This window comes from Balaenoptera musculus, chromosome 5 (genome assembly GCF_009873245.2).
Source record: "Balaenoptera musculus isolate JJ_BM4_2016_0621 chromosome 5, mBalMus1.pri.v3, whole genome shotgun sequence".
NCBI lineage: Eukaryota > Metazoa > Chordata > Mammalia > Artiodactyla > Balaenopteridae > Balaenoptera > Balaenoptera musculus.
Window position 1 is genome coordinate 33,339,503 of NC_045789.1, and position 18,849 is coordinate 33,358,351.

An 18,849-nucleotide genomic window follows, 5' to 3' on the forward strand; every position below is an offset into this window, starting at 1 on the left:
AAAGAGAAAAAGGAAAAAAAATATATAGTAGGTCCCGAAGTCCACCACCTCAATTTTGGGCTGATTCGTTGTCTATTCAGGTATTCCACAGATGCAGGGTACATCAAGTTGACTGTGGAGATTTAATCTGCTGTTCCTGAGGCTGCTGGGAGAGATTTCCCTTTCTCTTCATTGTTTGCATAGCTCCCGGGGTTCAGCTTTGGGTTTGGACCTGTCTCTGCTTGTAGCTCACCTGAGGGCGTCTGTTCTTCACTCAGACAGGACGGGGTTAAAGGGGCAGCTGATTAGGGGGCTCTGGCTCTCTCAGGCTGGGGGAAGGGAGGGGTACGGATGCGGGGTGAGCCTGCTGTGGCAGAGGCTGCCGTGATGTTACAACAGCCTGAGGCATGTCGTGTGTTCTCCCGGGGAAGTTGTCCCTGGATCACGGGACCCTGCAGTGGCGGGCTGCACAGGCTCCTGGGAGGGGAGGTGTGGATAGTGACCTGTGCTTGCACACAGGCTTCTTGGTGGCGGCAGCAGCGGCGTTAGCGTCTCACGCCCATCTCTGGAGTCCGCGCTGATAGCCATGGCTCACGCCCGTCTCTGGAGCTCATTTAGGCGGCGCTCTGAATCCCTTCTCCTCGCGCACCAGGAAACAATGGTCTCTTGCCTCTTCGGCAACTGCAGACTTTTCCCTGGACTCCCTCCCAGCTAGCTGTGGTGCACTAACCCCTTCAGGCTGTGTTCACGCCGCCAACCCCAGTCCTCTCCCTGCGATCTGACCGAAGCCCGAGCCTCAGCTCCCAGCCCCCGCCCACCCCGGCGGGTGAGCAGCAAGCCTCTCGGGCTGGTGAGTGCTGCTCGGCACCGATCCTCTGTGCGGGAATCTCTCTGCTTTGCCCTCCGTACCCCTGTTGCTGCACTCTCCTCCGTGGCTCCGAAGCTTCCCCTCCACCACCCGCAGTCTCCACCCGTGAAGGGGCTTCCTAGTGTGTGGAAACCTTTCCTCCCTCACAGCTCCCTCCCACTGGTGCAGGTCCCGTCCCTATTTTTTTGTCTCTGTTTTTTCTATTTTCTTTTGCCCTACCCAGGTACGTGGGGAGTTTCTTGCCTTTTGGGAGGTCTGAGGTCTTCTGCCAGCGTTCAGTAGGTGTTCTGTAGGAGCTGTTCCACACGTAGATGTATTGCTGATGTATTTGTGGGGAGGAAGGTGATCACCATGTCTTACTCTTCCTCCATCTTGATGGTCTCCCTTGTTGTCTTTGTAGTTCTTTGTAGTACAACTAAGAAGGATCTTTCTGGAACAATTAGTAACAGGAAAGGGATGGATCAAATGATCATTGGAATACTCTTCAGATCTCTGCTTCTCAGCTAAAATATATTTTACTCCGGAGTTTCTTTGTTATTTCTGACCTGAAACCCATGCTATGAAATACCTTTCTTAGTGATATTTGGAGTATTTCAATAACAAAATTCTATTGGATGCGGTTCAAATATAACGGATCATATATTGAATTATACTCTGATAAGTTACATTATAATGAAGTAGTAGGGTACAGATTATACACACATAGAATAGGAAGAAAGGCTTTAGAAATAATTTGTTGACTTCTCCTGGGAGAGGTTTATCATACGTGAGAGCTCCCAGCCCCCACCCGCCCCAGTGGTGATTAGTCCCTATCATAGGTGATTAGTCAATCAATTAATATTTAATTGATTTAATTAATGATTATGTTTAATATATTACAGATACATTGAGGAAATGCTGGGGGAAAGAGGCAGAGACTGGCTTTATTTTTAACATCTTTTCCTAAAAATATGTTGCTGAAGTCATTGTAACCATCACTGTAATCTCCTCCTTCCTCAGGTGTTTTAGGAATGAATAGCCACACTTCTGGATTTTGGATGTTACCTCCACTCACGCCCCCTGCCTGCCTCTGGCAGTGGGGTCAACGCAGTGAGTGCCTGCAGGTCGAGGAGCAGAAGGGGCCAGGCAGGAGGGAGCCTCAGTCATCAACTGCAGACTCTTTTCAGACCTGGAATAATTGAATGTTTTCTGTCCTGAATTTGGCTGAAACAGTGGGGCCGCTCCCTGAGAACCAGGGTGACTGTCTTCCCTCTGTTCCTGAATGTTCCTTGTGCTCTGTATCCTTGGAGGGAAGGAGATGCCTGGGAAGAGCCCTTCCAGCTGCCGCCCTTGACAGCACTTGGGTGGACACGCCTTCTGCCTGTCTGTTAGCTTGTCTTTCTCTGGCAGCAGCAGGAAGGGTCTTAGCCTGTGTTCCCTGCGAAGACCCCTTCACACCTGTTTCATGCAATCCAGCCTCATCTTTCCTTCCCCGCTGCTGCTTTCAGTGGGCAGGGGACCCCTGGTCTCCTTGTTTCCTGCTCTCTGGGTGGAGCTGCTGGGGCTGAGGGCTCACAGAGGACCCAGAGGAACCCTTGCTTGGCTAGTTTTCTCCTCTACACCAAAAGACTACAAGGAAAGGTGGCTTCTAACTTGGAGAGGGTGCTACAGTCACCTGATCCCACTGCCTGACACCTCCCTGGGCGACAGAAGGTAGGACCCATCTGTTTGTCCCAATGTGACTAGATATCACACACACACACAAACAATTAGCAGGTGGGAAATATATTTTTCAGGACACACAATAAACCTGCCATTACAGCGAGGATTCTGGTGCTAATTTAGATGCAAATGGAATTGCCCAACTGGAGCTGATTACAGAAAGGTCAAGATGTCTATATGCTCAGTTTCCCTCCTACGCTGTGCATTAAGTGGGCATGACGGCTGGGCTTGGTTCTAGCCTTCACTTTTGAGAGAGTTTTGACTTTGTAGAAGTGGAATGTGACACACAGTGTCAACTCCTCCCTTCCCACTCACCCCCTTTTTCAAAGAAAACAAAACCTCTATTTTGTCCATTTCTGAGAAACTTGAAATTTTCATTAAAAAATAAAAATGCACTGTTGGAGCTCTTAGGCTCAGATAAAAAGGAGTAGACTGACTGTTAATTCAGTTGCCATCCTGTTCAGAGAACCGATCTCAACTCTACGTGCGCTTCACCCAGATTCAGGCCATGCTGGGTGATGGCCTGGAGTAGAAGGAACTGGTGGGGAAGGGATGGCAGAAAGGATTGTGAATTGGTTGGGTTATTGCAGTACTACTTCCGTGGTTTTCAGATAGTTTTGACTGTAACACATGGCCAGAAATTTATTTTATACATTTGCGTGTGTGTGTATTTTTTTGTTGAACATGTAAGAAGTCACATACATAATATATTGTATTACATATAGTTTGAAGAAAATATGTATACAGAAGTTTCACAAAACAGTACTTACTCATGCTATGTGCAGTGTACTCTAATATTTTGTATTTGAATCTGGTCTAAACCATGAGTGGACCGATACATTGATTTTACTACCCACTTTTGGGTCTCAAACTGTTGTTTGAAAAACACCAGTTTAAGGGGTTGGTGAAGGGCACTTGGCATGAAGGAGGACTCAGGTAAGGGCTGGTGGAGGTGGAGAAGGTGGCGAAGAAAGAAATTTCAAAGAATAGACTAAACTGGACTGGATAGCAGTAAAATTAAGTACCTGAGTCAGAGCTCCATTCTAGAACTTGGGCTGACAAGTAAGCATGTGAAAGTGCCTAAATAGATATCCTGTTTGGGTTCATGGTTGTACCTCTCTTGTCAAGGATAATTATTTGTTTGTGGGAACCGAGTTTTCCTTAGGTCATTGCCGCCATTGCGGTCTACCTTTAAGAAGAAAGAACATTCCTAAGCTTTAGCATTCTTAAGCTTTATTATTGCATATTATGTGGCAGAACCTCACTTACCATTTCTAGTAGAATTTCTATGTAAATTCGTAGCTACCTGCAGTTCTTTATAGAACAGGTCAATAAATATTGACAGTCAGCCATAAGGCAGAGGGTCCTCCTTACATCAGCAGCCGATTGTCCTTCATAATTGGACCACGAGGAGGAGGCTTGTCTCCCGTTTTGCTGGTACCTGCTCTTTGGGGCGTCAGGGGAACCTGAGTTTTACAGTCTGCCCAGCAGAGCTGCCTTCCCGTGGTGGTTCATTGTTAGCTTTCAAGTGATCACACTTAGGCTCTAGTCTCATTCTCACTAAGGAGGTTACCTATTTGGAGGATTAGAGGAAGTTTCTGAGAAGTAAGGTAACGGGGCAGGAGAAGATTTTCTGGGATAAAAGGCTTCTAAGGGCTCTGAGAATATGGAGGAGGGAAGAGATGGATAGAGAATGGAACCCAATTTTCTTGGTTGGGGTATTAGTTTAAGATGAGTGTGACCTCGATTTATAAAGACTTTGCAACTTGATGCTTAATAGAATTGGGCTTTTAATATTTATAGCATGTTATGTAAATGCCGCCCCTCCAAATGCTTTCTTAAATCCTCTTAGCTTATAAATGACAGCTTCGATTTCTTAAAAAAAAAGAAAAATCTTTTCATTTATCCAGCTTAAGAGTAGTAAACAATAGATGCTTAATGCCCTTCTTTCATGCCAGGCCCCGAAGACTGAGACTTAGATTCTAAAGAGTTTATTGCTGTGCTTTTGAGCTTATTACGGTCATGCGTAACTTAAGGGGGGAAAAACTCGTGCTGCATTACTGATGCAGAGGCAGCTCCTGGAATTCTGTGTGACGTGTCAGCTTAGCAGCACTCCATAGGTAAGCTGAAAAAACAGTATTGTAGGAACTACATGCAAGGCCCCTTTGGAATGATTAGTGCTAGTTTTTTTCTAGTGATCAAGACTGTTAGGGAATTAGATTTTTGCCTAAACGCTTTCCCCCTTAGCTATACTGGTGACATCAGTTATTCTATAGGTCTTTATAAAGAAATATCTCCACTCACTGGGGCCTTCAGATCTCATGCAGAGAAGAGGGAGGAATTAAAAACTTAAGCTCAACTCTGGCATATGTAAATTGCTAGGTCCTTGGGGATTGTCATTTGTTCAGGAAACGCTTATTAAATACCTTCTATGCGCTAGGCTCTTTGCATTGCGCTGGAGTAATAAAGAAAAAGTCAAAGCTTGTGTCCCAGGACAGTATTACAAGTGCCATGAGCCTGGGACTAGCGAACACGGGAAAACACAAGATAGGAGCAGTTTGTTTCAGAAGCAGGGCAGCCCACGTGAAGCACTCTTCTCGAGGTAATTTATCTGCCATGCGTTTGATGCTTACCTATTTCCTTTGCTATATTTGGGCCACGGAGAGCCCTTTACAGTTGGCCAGGTGACACAGGGGTGTGTTGAGTGTTTGAGGGCTCACAGGATTGGCTCTGAGCTGGGGAGCGAAGGGCTCGACGCAGTGCTTGGGCCGCTCACAGTATGCCGGGTGAGCTGTCAATAGATTCTGAGAGTGGATTCAGAGGTCCTGTAGGGGCCTTGCTTAGAATAAAGAAAACAGACAGAACTGATTTGGTAATATCTTATCTATTTGGACTCATCTATCTAGAACATCCCTAAGAACCAAGAAATTCATAAAAGTAATTTAAGCCTTTTTGCAAAGATGCATCCACACAAGGCCTATCTACACGTATATAGCAGGTCTGGAGATCTGGTTTCTAAACCGATTTGTGGATTTTGAAGGCAGAAAAGGAGAAGAGGATTGTATTTTTAAAGGAATGGCCCAGTAACAGTATGATAAAGTGACAGTTAACACTTTTAAAGGGAGGAAGAAAGAAGATGGAATACTGGAAAAGAAAAGATGTAATCACTCAAAAATTATCACCGTCTGTTTCATTTAGCATCAAGTGCATTAGACTCATGGCAGGGGAGATTTCTAAGCTTTCTAGGGTATAAGGTTGGAATCTGAAATTTTGAACTGTTTCCCTGGTGATTTTCACGTACCCCTGTTTGAGTCTTTCTATATTACAGATGGTAAGGCAATTGATGACCCCTATTCTGCTTTTAGGAAGACGAAGAAACGTATATTAGCTCTTAAAATATTCCCAATAATAATGTGTAAAATTAAAATTTTGATGCTTTAAGAATCAAATCCTCAGCTCTTTGAAAAACTTGACTGTTTAGAGGGTTCTATTTCCTGAAAGATCAACGTTTTACTGCGTGGGAAAATCACACCACATAGAAAATAGTAATCTGTATTATTTTTAAAAAGTCACAGTTACTTCATAAGCAGTAAACTCTTATAGCACTTTATAAATAATACTTATATATATATTATTCAGTTATAAAAATTTGGCTTACAACTTTCCAGAAACATATCTGAACATCTGCAGCATTTTGTGTCTGGACCTCTCATTTGCTATTTATTATATAATTATTTTGTTTGCTAGAGCAGATATATAACCCAACTTCCTAGACAGAAAATATGTTCTTATGTTCCTAGCTCCTTGTACATAGCAGGTCCCAATAAAGGTTTATTGAATGACTAATAATGAAACAAGTTGTACTGAGCTTTCTAATTAATCCCTTACTGACCATGGAAGTACTTTCTATTATCTTTTTTCTCCTTTGTGATTACATGCTAAAATCTTGATGGTATTCGAACTGCATCTGGTTAGAGTTGTTGGAACATTTGAATTGCTTCTTTCTGCCTTTGCTTTTCCCTTACTGAATTAAAGGGCGGAAGCAGCATGAGGTTTTGTGGAATGTGAATAGGTTATGGGCTTCAGATGAAACTCTGAAGTGTGTTCTTGTGGCAGGCGTGTTCTTGCCTTGATGGGGTCACTGCGGTGAGGCTGGGGGCCATTGAGGAGGCATGTATCACAGCATTGAGGGGATGCTCACCTGTGCTCACTCTGTCATTGGTCCCAGGTGACTGTGGAGGAGGTCATGACCACAACTGCATATCTGGACCTTTTTCTGCGTAGCATCTCCGAGCCAGCACTACTTGAGATCTTCCTCCGTTTTATCCTGTTGCACCAGCATGAGAACGTCCACATCCTAGATACTCTCACGAGCCGAATCAACACCCCATTTCGGGTAAGGAAGGCCCCAGAGGAAGGGAATTTATAACTCAAGACAGATTTCAGGAGAGTTTGTTTTTGGAATAAAATTATGAATATTCTGTTTTCTTTCTTTCCCTTCCTTTTTTTTTTTTTTTTTCAGCCATTACTTTTCTATTTTGGAAGAGATGAACTAGATAATTTGTTTTGCTATCAGGAGCCCTTCTGTCAGGGAGGTGGGAGTTACTGCCTTTCATAGGACATTTTTCTCAATTTGTCTGGGTTGGCACTTTCTTCTGTAGAACCAGCAGAATGTGCTTCTGAGGAGACAAGGTACAGGGGAACATACGGGCTTAATTAAGTTCAGGTAAAGCCAGGGAACCAAAGTGTATCAAGTCTGGGTATTTAGAGATCATTTTTCTGTCCGTAAGTGTTTTAAAATGCAAGTCTGGGCAGTTGTGAATTTAGGTAGTCATTCTTTAGTTCGGCGCTCTGATTAACTTTGAAAATCCTCTTATACCATTAGTGTAATCCTTTTCAACTCTCTCCCCAAAGGCTGTCTATTTAAGTGCAATTATTGTTTTAAAAACAAAGGTATATTCGAAGAAAATGAAAACACTAATTTGCAAAGATACATGCATTCTAATGTTCATAGCAGCATTATTTACAATAGCGAGGATATGGAAGCAACCTAAGTGTCCATCAACAGATGAATGGATAAAGATGTGGTATAAATATACAATGGAATATTACTCAGCCATAGAAAAAATGAAATTCTGCTATTTGCAACAGCATGGGTGGAACTGGAGGGCATTATGCTGAGTGAAATAAGTCAGACAGAGAAAGACAAATATTGTGTGTTATCACTTACATGTGGAATCTAAGAAATAAAACAAATGAATGAATTTCACAAAACAGAAACAGATGTAGAGGACAAGCTGGTGGTTACCAGTGGGGAGAGGAAAAGGGAAGGGGCAAGATAGAGGTAGGAGATTAAGAGGTACAAACTACTATTTATGAAATAAATAAGCTACAAGGATACATTGTACAGCACAGGGAATATAGCCAATATTTTATAATAACTTTAAATGGAGTATAATCTATAAAAATATTGAATCACTATGTTGTACACTTGAAACTAATATAATATTGTAAATCAACTATACTTCAGAAAAAAGCTCCATTAAAAATGCGAAAAAAGGTAAAGGAATAATTAACAATGTTATTGTTTGTAACATATGTAGATGTAATGTGTATAACGGTAATAGCACAAAGGGGGGTAAGAAGGAATAGAGCTATATAAGAGTAACATTTCTGTATTTCACTAAAATTAGTATAAATCTGAAGTAGAATCTGATAAATTAAGATGTATATGGTAAGGTCTAGAGCAACCACTAGTAACTGAAAAAAATAGTAAAAAAATCATTAAAGGAATTAAAATGCTACAATGGGGGAAATATTCACTTAATGTAAAAGAAGACAGTAAAATAGGAATAGAGGAACAAAAAGACATCAGACATATAGAAAACAAAAAGTAAAAGGGCAGATATAAATCCAACTATAATGATAATATTAAATGTAAATAGATTAAAAATTCAATCAAAAGGCAGAGATTGTCAGACTAGATAAAAAACAAGATCCAACTATGTGCTGCCAACTGGAGATACACTTTAGATTCAAAGATAACAGTAGATTGAAAGTTAACGGACAGGAAAAGATAGGTTATGCAAACAGCAACCAAAACAAAGCTGGAGTGGCTATACTAATAAGCCACAGAATAGACTTTAAAACAAGAAATGTTACTAGAGAGAAAGAGGGACATTTTATAATGATGAAGGGTCAACCCCTTGGAAAGATATAACAATTATAAATATATATGCATCTAAAAACAGAGTCCCAAAATTTATGAAGCAAAAACTGATGGAATTTAAGGGAGAAATAGAAGATACAACAATAGTTGTGGGGTATTTCAACACCTTACTTTTTAATACTAGATAGAACAACTAGGCAGAAGATGAATAAGGAAATAGGAGACTTGAACAATGCTGTAAACCAACTAGATCTAGAACACTCCACCCAACAGCAGCAGAATGTACATTCTCTTCAAGTGCACATGGAATGAACACTGTCCAAGATGGACCATGTGATAATCACCTTCAATGAATTTAAAGTGATTGAAATTATACCAAGTATGTTCCCTGGCCACAATGGATTGAAATTAAAATTTATTGACAGAAAGAAAATTCACAAATATGTGGAAATTAAACAGTACTCCTAAGTAACCAATGGGTCAAAGAAGAAATCACAAGGGAAATGAGAATGTACTTTGAGATAAATGAGAATGAAGATACAACATACCAAAACTTATGGGATGCAGTATAACACTGCCAAGAGGGAAATATATAGCTGTAAACACCTATGTTAAAAAAGAAGAAAAATCTCAAATCAGTAACCTAACCTTCTACTTTAAGACACTGGAAAAAGAAGAGCAAACTCAAACCAAACAGAAGGAAGGAAATAATAAGGATTAGAGCAGAAATTAAGGAAATGAAGACTAGAAAAACAACAAAATCAATAGAAAATCAACAAAACCAAAAGTTGGTTCTTTGACCCTCTTATACTGTTGATGGAAATGTAAACTGGTGCAGCCACTGTGGAAAACACTATGGAGGTTTCTGAAAAAAACTAAAGATAGAACTACCATATGACCCAGAAATTCCACTCCTGAGTATATATTCGAAAAAAACAGGAACACTAATTTGAAAAGATACATGCACTCCAATGTTCATAGCAGCATTATTTACATTTGCCAAGGTATGGAAGCAACCAAAGTATCCACCAACAGATGAATGGTTAAAGAAGATGTGGTATATATATATTCAATGGAATACTAGTCAGCCATAAAAAGGGATGAAATTTTGCCATTTGCAAAATTTGGATGGACTTAGAGGGCATTATGCTAAGTGAAATAAGTCAGACAGAGAAAGACAAATACTGTATATTACTTATATGGGGAATCTAGAAAATACAACAAACTAGTGAATAAAACAAAAAAGAAGCAGATTCACAGATATAGAGAACAAACGTGGTTACCAGTGGGGAGAGGGAAGGAAGGAAGGGCAATATAGGGGTAGGGGGGAAAAGGGATATTATGGGATTATATGGAATCAATGTGTGTGAAACTTTTGAAAATTGTAAAGCACTATAGAATTTAAAGAATCTTTCATTCAATAAAAACAAATCAAAAAGCCTCATAAAAAAGTTGGTTCTTTGAAAAAGTTGACAAAATTGACAAACTTTTAGACTACTAAGAAAAAAAGTGAGAAGAGTCAAATTAGTAAAATCCAGAATGAAAAAGGGGATATTACTGTTGACCTTATAGAACTAAAATGGATTATATCCATTGTACCCATGGGAAGACTTGGACCAGACATTGAGAACTACTATTGCAGCCTCTGCCCAGTGGAATGATGCCTTGTCAGAGTTTATAATGAGATACAATATTCATACAGAGCAAAACTGTATAAAGCGTAAATATACAGTTTAATTGTAAAGAAAACACCATGTCATCATCATTCAGGGGAGAATGAAACATTGCCAACACCTCAGAAGCCCCTCGGTAGCCCTCTCTGATTACAGCCCTCTCCCTCTCCTGCAGAAATAACCATGATTCTGATTTTTGTAATAAATATGCCTTCTCTTTTCTTCATAGTTAATGACATCTGTATGCATTGATAAAAAATGTAGTAAATAAATAAATAAAAAGGATTATAAGGGAATACTATGAACAACTGCATGCCAAAATATTGGATAACTTAGATGAAACAGGCAAATTCTAGAAAGACACAAACTTCTGAAACTGATTCAAGAAGAAATCTAAAATCTGTAAAAAAGTAAAAACTTTTGTGTTTCCAAGGACACCATAAAGAAATTGAAAAAACAGCTGACAAAATAGGAAGACATCTTTGCAAATCATGTGTCTGATGAGATACTTGAATGTAGAATAATGAACTCCCTGGACTCAGTAATAAAAAGACAGATACAGGGTGCTGAGCACCCTTGACAGTGATTTGCCCGGGTTACTATGGCAACATATAGAGAGGACTCGGACTGGGGAAAGGGGGTGTTGAGTGGTAATCCTGGGAGAAAGAGAAGAAAGATTTCCTAGGAGAGGTGATGCCTACGGTCAGCCTTTGAGAATAAGTAGGGTTATCCTGCAGAGGAGACAGAGGAAGGCATTCCAGGCAGAGGAACAGCATGTGCAAAGGCGTGGAAGGAATGGAATGAAGTATTTGCTTCTGCCTAACTGTAAGGTGTGACCTGTCCTGAGCGCAAGAGATGTTTTGGGGCACACCAAGTCCAGCTCTTTCTCTACAACACCGTTACGGACTTCATTGACCAGCTTGTAAACCTGTCCTGCCTAGAACACAGGCTAGCCCTTATCTCCTGTACAAAGAATGAGAGCCTAAATTACTTAAGTGGCCTGATGAAACAGCAGAAGCTTACTCCCAAAAGACACGGTGATTTTATAATGCACCCTTGGGAACCTTCTCTGTTGGACAGTTTATCTTTCCTTTTTAGAAATCAGAGATTGCAAGAAATCTTGTTTTTTAATGAACATCCTAGGAAAGTATATCATCACCCCTCAGCACTATGGGAAATGGAACCCAGGAGAATGTTTGCCCCAAAGCCAAGAGATAAGGCAAGAAGAACTGAGGCTTAGGGCTGAGGACTCTGGAGAGAGAGAGATGGCTGGGGTATGTGCAATTTTCTGTTAGCCCTGTCTTGCAAATAACCAGTGTCATATTTGAAAATAACTAGGAAAACAAATGACATAAATAGGAGATCATGTGTGTGTGTGTGTGTGTGTGTGTGTGTGTGTGTGTGTGTATTGGGGAGTTGTAGGGGACATATTTATCTGGATCGTTACAAGTTGGAAATATGAGCACAGGCGTTTTGTTAGGAGGGTAATTCTACATTTTTCTTAATCAAAACTGCTAAAGAAAGAAAAAAGGGTCATTTTATTTTGTAATTCTGATTTATTTACCATCTGTGTTGGGTAGAGCTGTCGTTCCAATATCTGAAATAGATATTTGTCTTGCTTCCCAGCTTTGTGTGGTGTCCCTGGCATTATTTAGAACTCTCATCGGTTTACACTGTGAAGATGTGATGTTACAACTAATTCTAAGGTGAGTTGCCATCTTTTCTTCCCTTTAAAGGAAAGCTCTACACTATTGCTATTACATTTTTCTTTGGTAATATAAGTGAAGTAAGGGCCATGCTTCTAAGAAAGAAAATCATTGAGCAAATCAATTTAATTTCTGCATTATTTCCCAAGGTTAATTTTAGTTTTACTGTTAACAGTTTTTAGGGGGCCAAATGCATTATATTATACATGTGCTCCTGGAAAGAATAAGTAGAATGTTTGGAAACTTTCAGAAGTATTATGAACGCTCTTCTGGTCTGTAGCTGCATGTCTTTCTCCTGAAGTACATTTTTAGGGGACTCATTTTTGAAAACAACTTTTCTAAATATGAAATGCTGTTGATGTATAATTTCTATGACTCTTGCTTTAGAAATGGTACAGTGCTCACTGCCTGACCTGTGAGTGTGTTTCAATTGAATTCAGTAAATATTTAATGAGTACTTTCTGTGTACAATTCAGAAGGGAATAAGGCATGGAGGGGACAAACTGAAAAGGACATACATGTGTACAAGGCGGAAGAGGTATGTCCTTCAGACGTCCAGGTGGGAAAGGTTTCATGAAGGGACTGGTGTCTGAAGACAGGCGTCAGGAGTCAAAGTGGACTGCTATTAAGGCAACATTAGTTTGGTCGTTTGGCAGGAAACTCAGGAACACCAGATCCTGCCTTGCCCCTGCCTCTGCTTCTCAGGGTCCCTGAGAGAAGCATCTCCTTTTGTGAACAAGAGAGTTGGTGAGGGCTTGTGCTCCCTCACTCCCCTCTGGTGGTGTGGAAGCAAAAAGGAAAGAGCCAACCAGGTCCTCGGGCACGCCGTCCACCTCCTCCTTCCTTAGACCCTGTTTTGACCCCTCCTAGGGCAGAAGGGCAGAAGGAGCTGAGAGCAGTGCAAGAGGGAGGAGATCTGGGCTGCCCCGGGTCCCCACTGGGGTTTAGACGTGACGTGAGCAGAATTACTGAGGAGCTGGCGTTCCAAGAGGAGGTCCAGCATTCCCACAGAAGTGGCTGTGGAAAAGCAAGGGGGTGGTGATGTGCGATCTTGGGAACAGCGGCAGAGACATCCCCCAGGATCTCGTGAGAAACACACGTTCTTGGCCTTCCTCCAGATGTGCTGAATCAGAAACTCTGGTGGTGGGTGGGGCCTGGCAAGCTGTGCTTTAAACAAACTCTCCAGCGGATTCTGATGCGAGGCTAAGTTTGAGAACCACTGGTTTGAGGAAGGCTGCAGTGTAGACGTGGCGTCCTGCAAAAGGGAGTGATGCACACACCACAGGGGGCTGGTGGGTGGAACGACGGTGGCCTTACTGAGTCACTCTTTTATGGGAGAGTATCACCTATTAATTTTTTTAGTTTAAAGAGAGCTTTTGGACTTTTTAGGGGTTTAGATCAGGTCATCAGTAACTAATCTTAGGGCATTAGCAAAGAATAAATCTGCTCATAAAGAAACACCCTGGGGAGTCCGGGAGAGCATTAGTTATCTGTCCTAAAAGGATTACATTTGCTTCCCATCAAGTCTCTACTGATGTGACAGTGCATTAGCAGGGCCTGAATGAAATCCATCAGAGCAACTCATTAAAGCCTTTTTTACTGCCAAAAACCAGACTTTGCCTCCAACAAGGGTAAATCCTGATTATATTTAAATGTTAGATTCTTGAATGCTGCTTCTTTGATGGCATGGAAAGCAGCTGTCTTTTTCAGCGGTCCTGGAAGCCTGGCCCGGCGTCCCAGCTCTGGGTCACCAGGGGAGACTGAGCCCAGGGGGTGGACACTTCTGTTCAGTGGCCTTTGTCTACTCGTAGGGCGGTGCTTGTTGTAAAAACTGTCCTCAGAGGTTTGTACTGGTCAAAGCTTCTTTTGAGACCCAGACCTGTGCCTTATGAAGGTGAAGAAATCAGCTCGTGATTGAAATACTTAGGCATCCAAGTCAGGGCTGTGACTTCCAGGGCGAGTAAGGACCCATCATTTCCCAGGAAAGCGCCTGAAGGGCACGTGGTCGCAGGTTCTGAATGGAGTCATGGAAAGAGTGCTGGGCGTAACCATGGGTCCAGCGCTCTGAGTCTGAGTTTCTTCTCTGTTTCCTTAATGAGGATGATGGTGAGACCATAATAATAGTAGTTGTCCTTTATTTAATACTTTCTGTATTTCTAATTCTGTCACACTGCCTGGGGGAATCTGAGAAGAGCGAGTGGGGGGCATATGCAGCACGCGGTAGACGCGCAGGAAGCCTCTGCTTCCTGGTCTCTGTCCTCTGAACTGCTGGTTGCCCCCCACGTTTAACAAGTGTTTTCAATTGTAGTAAAATACGCAGAACCTACAATTTACCATCTTAGCCATACAGTTCAGTGGTATTAAATGCATTCACAGCATTGTACAACCGTTGCCACCATCCATCTCCAGAACTGCTCTCACCTTGTAAAACAAACCCTCTGCACGCCTTAAACCTTAACTTCCTGTTTCTCCCCTCCTCCAGCCCCTGGCAGCCACCATCCTACTTTCTGTCTCTGTGAATTTGACTGTTCTAGGTATCTCATGTAAGTTGCCTCATACAGTATTTGTCTTTTTGTGCCTGACTTATTTCACTTAGCACAGTGTCTGCAAGGTTCATTCATATTGCAGCAGGTGTCAGAATTCCCTTCCTTTTTAAGGCTGAATAATGTTACATTATTTATACTACATTTTGTTTACCCATTTATCTGCCGATGGACACTTTGAAATATTTATTTATTTATTTGGCTGTGCTGGATTTTAGTTGTGGCACGTGGAATCTTCGTTGTGGCATGTGGGATCTTTAGTTGCAGCATATGTGATCTAGTTCCCTGACCAGGGATCAAACCTAGGCCCCCTGCATTGGGAGCGTGGAATCTTAGCCACTGGACACTTGGATTGCTTACCATTTTGGCTGTTGTGAATAACACTGCTATGAACACGGGGGTACAAATATCTCTCTTCAAGACCCTGCTTTCACTTCTTTTGTGTATATATCCAGAAGTGGAATTGCTGGATCATATGGTTATTCTGTTTAAATTTTTTTTTTGTTTTCCATAACAGCTGCACATTTTACATGCCCACCAACAGTGCACAGGGTTCCAGTTTCTCCACATCCTCTCCAGTACTTGTTACTTTCTGTTAAAATAAAAATGGCATTTTGATAATCAAGCAAAAATGACAGGCAGATTTGAAGAACCAACTGAGGTTTTTAGAAGTAAAAACTGTAATTATTAAAATGAAAATCTGAGTGTTTGGTACAAATAGCATTTAAGATACAGATTAAGAGAGAATTAATGAACTAGAAGATAGATTGAAGAAGTTACTACTAAATTTGCAGCAGAAAGACATAAGGAGATTTAAAAATATGAGAACAAGGCTATGAACAATGGTGGCTGGAGTGATAGGGTGTAACGAATCCAGTTAGGACCCCTTGACCTATTCTGGTTTTGGAATTTGCTATCCCAGAAGGTTTTGGGGAGGATCAACTGTGGTGATACCTGTGAAAATGTTTTGAAACACTGTAAAGCACTACACAAATTTAAGGGAGGGGAATTTTCTAGAAAATACATTTTAAACTACAGTAGAACCCCCTTACCCGTGGTTTCACTTTCTGAGATTTCAGTTACCCACGGTCAACTGTGGTCCAAAATATTAAATGGAAAATTCCAGAAATAAACAGTTCATAGGTTCTAAATTGTGCGCTGTTCTGAGTATTGTGATGGAATCTCACGCCGTCCCACCCAGGATCCCTAGCCATTGACATCGTCTGCCCCTGATATCCAGCCATCAACATCCTCATGGCTCAGTGATCCAGGATCACCTTAAGTTGATGGTCCTACTTTATATGTTAGAAGGTCGATAGCAGCCTGCGTCACAAGGCCTACATTGTTCACCTCACTTCATCTCATCCCATAGGCATTTTATCATCTCACATCATCACAAGAAGAAGGGTGAGTACAGCACAATAAGGTATTTTGAGAGACAGAGAGACCACATTCACATAACTTTTATTACAGTGTATTATTATAGTTGTTCTATTTTATTACTAGCTATTGTTGTTAATTTCTTACTGAGTCTAATCTATAAATTAAACTTTATCATAGGTATGTATGTATAGGAAAAGAACATAGTATATATATAGGGTTCAGTACTACCCGTGGTTTCAGGCATCACTGGGGGTCTTGGAATGTATCCTCCACAGATAAGGGCGGGGGGTTACTGTAATGAAAACAATGTCTTTTCTGATTTAGCATCTGTACCAAAAACAAGGACAATGAAAAATCCTTATTTTTCTAGTCATTTAAACTTTAAGGGACCTAAAAAATAGATTTATAACCTGTCCTTTTTGTTGTTGCCACTGTAGTCATTCGAATATACATGATAAACTTGTAGATTGGAGAGGCAATAGAGCAGTGAAGATTATGTGAATCCTTTTAATGAAGTTATTTGTTCCATGATAAATAAACTGCATCAATTTTTGTTGCAACCTAAATACTCTTAATTACTGACATTTCAAAGTGATAATCCATTTGTAACTGATCTGTTTATTTCCTTTAGCAAAATATTAGAAAAGTAAGTTGAAATAAGGTCCCCCAAAAGAGAGGCTATTTAAGGGAGCAGAAAACCAAGGAGAAATTGCCCACCTCCAGGGATGTGACCTCTGATAGGCCTAAGGCAGGCAGGAAATGCTGACAAGCAGTGAAGTGACAGATGAGCTGCATGTTCTTGGCACTTCCCAGTTTAGGCAACATTTAATTGCTTAATACCCTGAATGCCATTTCTGAATATTTTGGTTGGGGTGTTTCTTTCAGAAGTGCTGGTCATTTGTCAGGTTTATGAACTGCTTTGCCTGTTGTGTTCAGATAGAGGCTGTTTTGCTCGAAGAGAAGCTGCGTGTTGTTCTCTTCAGGAACATTCCCATCTTACGTGGGCACTGGGTGTCTGGAGGAGAGGGGAGAAAAAATGCCAGTCTAGGGTAAGATGAATAGGAGAAACACAGCCAGAATGTCTCTGAAAAACAAACGAGCTTTTTGAAATTCACTAACGTTGCTTTTAAGATTTTTGCCTGTTGGTACATTACTGAGGCTATCATCATCTCTTAAGAAGCACCTTGCTTAGTTCATCATACTTCACTGCTTTGTTTTGTCTTTACTGTCAGTGTAGCAGTAGGCAACGTGTGTCCTTTGTTGTTGATCGGTTATCACTGAATTGTTTCAGAAGTGATGGTGATTTATGTTAATGAGTAATATCCAATAAAATAGAAAATGGACCCAGGGTTGCAGAGGGTTGGGGAAATAATGAAAAAAGGGAGGACAACGTGGGGAATATATTTTTCCTGCTGTATTGGGATGGCTTTGAGTAATCTGAGCCTCTAAAGCCATTTATTAGTCTCTGATTATATTTACTGCTTCCTGAATTTAAATAAAATCCCACCCCAGGCAAATATAGTTGAAATGAAAAGATAGTTTGATGACAGACATCTGTACTAAATTCCTAAGTGATTTTTCTGCTAGCAACAGCCACTTTATTATTTTTTTTATTGGAGTATAATTGCTTTACAATGTTGTGTTAGGTTCTGCTGTACAATGAAGTGAATCAGCTATATGTATACATATATCCCCTCTCTCTTGGACCGACCTCCCCCTGCCCCCCCTCCCCCCCCATCTAGCTCATCACAGAGCACCGAGCTGAGCTCCCTGTGCTGTACCACAGGTTCCCACTAGCTATCTGTTTTATACATGGTGGTGTATTTGATGTTTGACGTTTGGGGAGCTTCTGACTTTATTCTGTTTCTAATCTTTCTGTGTAAATGATGGAGAGACAGAGGGTCAGTGTACAATTTTCCCACTCTTCCCTCTGGGATAATCCTTCGTTTTAAAGGCACAGTAGTAGAAGTACTGCTTTGAATACAGGGGTGTTATTCATTTGAACTGACTCTCCATTTTCCAATTTTATAGAACCCCCTCCTTCAACCTATGGGGGATCTCCCTTTATTTGATTTACTCAGCAGAAAGTTCTTAGTTTCTACTGAAAGCATGTGTTTGCAGAGTTGCAAATTCCCAGTAACTCTTTATTCTAATATAATTTCAAGCTACCCACTGGTGATATTTGATAAATAGCTTTATTAGGTTTGATCCACTGTTCCATTTTGTTTTAGTACTTCAAACACAGAGTAGAAATCTACATATATCAACTTAAATCATGAAATATGCTTTGTTTGAGCTGTAAGCAGTCATTGAGTTCCTGCAGTATATAAAAGCATTGAAGCAGTTTATTTCTTAAATAATTAATGATGAAAATAAGGATACAGTAAATCCTGTGTAGTTGCACATTGGCCTTCCTGTGTTGTTTTTCAACTTGCTATAATAGCAGTTACCCTGATTGTAATTTATATAACTTTAAAGAGGACCACACCGTTCCCCTGTCTTACTTAGCTGCTTAGCTGAACACAGAACAGAGGCAATATAAAATTCTGTGTTCACACACAAGCTGGGACAAGAAGGGGAATGAGCCATATATAGTGGAAAATTATTTCCCTCAAAGTATTTTTCTAGCCTTGAATTCATTTGTCTTTGTTATCCCTGTGAAGTAGGTAGGCAAGTATGAGGGAGGGAAGGTGGGGTGCTGAATTTTTAGGCCAAAGATTGATATGAATACAAATTATTTACTAATTGTAGAACCTTGGGCACAGCAGTTAATTGCTCTGAGATTCACTTTCCTCGTCTGTTAAATGGGAATAATATCTGTGCTGCC

General features: G+C 40.9%; 1 protein-coding gene across 5 annotated transcripts in view; it reads left to right on the forward strand.

Annotated features, from left to right (window-relative positions):
* The window catches only part of FAM160A1 (family with sequence similarity 160 member A1), a 264,481-nt gene that overhangs the window by 224,022 nt on the left and 21,610 nt on the right, over positions 1–18,849 (forward strand). For all 5 annotated transcript variants that reach the window (XM_036852349.1, XM_036852351.1, XM_036852352.1 and 2 more), the window contains 2 exons: positions 6,777–6,944; positions 12,017–12,096. In XM_036852349.1, coding sequence (XP_036708244.1) covers positions 6,777–6,944; positions 12,017–12,096 — 248 coding nt within the window. The remainder of the gene's footprint in view (positions 1–6,776; positions 6,945–12,016; positions 12,097–18,849) is intronic.